General features: G+C 50.2%; 1 protein-coding gene across 1 annotated transcript in view; it reads right to left on the reverse strand.

Moving 5' to 3' along the window:
- Window positions 1-938, reverse strand: part of LOC118285478 (immunoglobulin superfamily DCC subclass member 3-like) — a 12,045-nt gene extending 11,107 nt beyond the window's left edge. The window contains exon 1 of the mRNA XM_047335103.1: window positions 905-938. Within this exon, the coding sequence (XP_047191059.1) occupies window positions 905-938 (34 nt within the window). The remainder of the gene's footprint in view (window positions 1-904) is intronic.
- Window positions 939-3,551: the final 2,613 nt, after the last annotated feature.

Below are 3,551 nucleotides of genomic sequence, written 5' to 3' on the forward strand. Positions count from 1 at the left end.
CAGCCACAATCAGGACTCCACTGAAGTGATCTGGACTCCGTCTCAGGTCCTGCTAACACTGACTGTGGACCTGCAGACTTAATGTGACTTAGGAACCAAATCAGACCTGGAACCAAAGGTCCAGGTCTAGGGACGAGTACCTCGGTCTCAGGTTGAATCATACGCCATCTGGGTCCTCATTATGAAATGGGGGGTGGGTTCATTTACATCACTGAAGCAGACAACCCGCCCCCCCCAACCCCCGACCTGACCTCCAAATCCCTAGAATCCCCCTCGGCCCCTAAAGGTCATGAGAGTCTGAGTTCAGGTTCAGCAGCCTCCCTCTCTCTGTGTGACGTATTGTCTCACCCCCGACTCTGACCGTGAACGTGACTGTCATGATGTTGGCGACAATGATGACCCCCCCCCCCCCCCCCCCCCCCCGCCTCCGCCACACACACGCACATGCACGATAACAGTGATGGTTCTGGACGACGTTGGACTCTCAGCTCCTCCAGAACCACTGGAACATCCTCGACGACCCTCACACGGATCAGTACACACAAGAACTTTTACTTCACTAAACTTGTGAACTCTCTCACACACACACACACACACACACACACACACACACACTCTCTCTCTCTTTGTATTAAAATTATCTCAGTCTCATCATTTCACTTTTCATTCATGATAAAATAATAATAATCATAATCATAAAATAATAATAGTAACTAGCATAAAACATTTTCACCAGTTCTGATGTGTCTACAGATTTCCATCCAATCGGACGTTGAGTTCCTCAAATTAGTGATTTATTTGCATAATAATTATATTTTTAGTAAATATCATAGGGCCCTACGCTATTAGCGCTCGGGCCCTTATAATAATAATAATAATAATAATATTAATAGTAATATCAGACCTGAACAGCAGAGAATGAGCATCATCATCATCATCGTTGTCGTTCGACTCTGCTGCATCTTCATGCGTCAGTCCGTTAAATCCAAATCATCAGAAACATCCAGAGGTTCAGACAGGAAACATCACAAAGATCGCTCTTCTTCTTCTTCTTCTCCTTCTCTTCTTCTTCTTCTTCTTCTTCTTCTCCTTTTCCTCCTCTTCTTCTCTGTTTCGGTTTTCTTCTTCTCCTCTTCTCGATGTTAAACCATGTTGAGACCAGACTCGGATCCTGCTGAGCCTCTGAACACCAGACTCAAACTGAGCCCACCCTGACTGACGGTGGGGGGGGGGCTCTGGGCGGGGGTGTGGCCTTAGGGACAGGAAGGGAGGGTCCCCAGACCCTAAGGTGAGATCTAGTGGAGAACCTGAGGCACATGTGATCCAGTGTGAGGATGAAACATGGGAGAACCTCAGAACCTCCCTGTGTGGTACCTCAGGTTGAGACAAATGACTGAGGAGAAGGTCATCAGACCAACAGGCCCAAGAGGGGAGAGGACACGAGAAGAAGAGAGGAAGGAGAGGACACAAGAGAGGAGACGAAGGAGAGGACACAAGAGAGGACACAAGAGAGGAGAGGACACAAGAGAGAAGAGGACACAAGAGAACAAGAGAGGAAGGAGAGGACACGAGAGAGGAGAGGACACAAGAGAGAAGAGGACACAAGAGAACAAGAGAGGAAGGAGAGGACACGAGAGAGGAGAGGACACAAGAGAGAAGAGGACACAAGAGAGGAGGAGGACACAAGAGAGAAGAGGACACAAGAGAGGAGAGGACACAAGAGAGAAGAGGACACAAGAGAGGAGGAGGACACAAGAGAGGAGGAGGACACAAGAGAGGAGAGGACACAAGAGAGGAGAGGACACAAGAGAGAAGAGAACACAAGAGAGGAGACGAAGGAGAGGACACAAAGAGAAGAGGACACAAGAGAGGAGGAGGACACAAGAGAGAAGAGGACACAAGAGAGGAGGAGGACACAAGAGAGGAGAGGACACAAGAGAGGAGAGGACACAAGAGAGGAGACGAAGGAGAGGACACAAGAGAGGACTCGAGAGGAGAGGAAGGAGAGGACACAAGAGAGGAGAGGACACAAGAGAGAAGAGGACACAAGAGAGGAGACGAAGGATAGGACACAAGAGAGGAGAGGAAAGAGAGGACACAAGAGAGGAGAGGACACAAGAGAGGAGACGAAGGAGAGGACACAAGAGAGAAGAGGACACAAGAGAGGAGGAGGACACAAGAGAGGAGACGAAGGAGAGGACACAAGAGAGGACACAAGAGAGGAGAGGACACAAGAGAGGAGAGGAAGGAGAGGACACAAGAGAGGAGACGAAGGAGAGGACACAAGAGAGGACACAAGAGAGGAGAGGACACAAGAGAGAAGAGGACACAAGAGAACAAGAGAGGAAGGAGAGGACACGAGAGAGGAGAGGACACAAGAGAGAAGAGGACACAAGAGAGGAGGAGGACACAAGAGAGGAGGAGGACACAAGAGAGGAGAGGACACAAGAGAGGAGAGGACACAAGAGAGAAGAGAACACAAGAGAGGAGACGAAGGAGAGGACACAAAGAGAAGAGGACACAAGAGAGGAGGAGGACACAAGAGAGAAGAGGACACAAGAGAGGAGGAGGACACAAGAGAGGAGAGGACACAAGAGAGGAGAGGACACAAGAGAGGAGACGAAGGAGAGGACACAAGAGAGGACTCGAGAGGAGAGGAAGGAGAGGACACAAGAGAGGAGAGGACACAAGAGAGAAGAGGACACAAGAGAGGAGACGAAGGATAGGACACAAGAGAGGAGAGGAAAGAGAGGACACAAGAGAGGAGAGGACACAAGAGAGGAGACGAAGGAGAGGACACAAGAGAGAAGAGGACACAAGAGAGGAGGAGGACACAAGAGAGGAGACGAAGGAGAGGACACAAGAGAGGACACAAGAGAGGAGAGGACACAAGAGAGGAGAGGAAGGAGAGGACACAAGAGAGGAGACGAAGGAGAGGACACAAGAGAGGACACAAGAGAGGAGAGGACACAAGAGAGAAGAGGACACAAGAGAACAAGAGAGGAAGGAGAGGACACGAGAGAGGAGAGGACACAAGAGAGAAGAGGACACAAGAGAGGAGGAGGACACAAGAGAGGAGGAGGACACAAGAGAGGAGAGGACACAAGAGAGGAGGAGGACACAAGAGAGAAGAGGACACAAGAGAGGAGGAGGACACAAGAGAGGAGAGGACACAAGAGAGGAGAGGACACAAGAGAGGAGACGAAGGAGAGGACACAAGAGAGGACTCGAGAGGAGAGGAAGGAGAGGACACAAGAGAGGAGAGGACACAAGAGAGAAGAGGACACAAGAGAGGAGACGAAGGATAGGACACAAGAGAGGAGAGGAAAGAGAGGACACAAGAGAGGAGAGGACACAAGAGAGGAGACGAAGGAGAGGACACAAGAGAGAAGAGGACACAAGAGAGGAGGAGGACACAAGAGAGGAGACGAAGGAGAGGACACAAGAGAGGACACAAGAGAGGAGAGGACACAAGAGAGGAGAGGAAGGAGAGGACACAAGAGAGGAGACGAAGGAGAGGACACAAGAGAGGACTCAAGAGAGGAGAGGAA

This window comes from Scophthalmus maximus, chromosome 10 (genome assembly GCF_022379125.1).
Source record: "Scophthalmus maximus strain ysfricsl-2021 chromosome 10, ASM2237912v1, whole genome shotgun sequence".
NCBI classification, from domain to species: Eukaryota; Metazoa; Chordata; class Actinopteri; order Pleuronectiformes; family Scophthalmidae; genus Scophthalmus; species Scophthalmus maximus.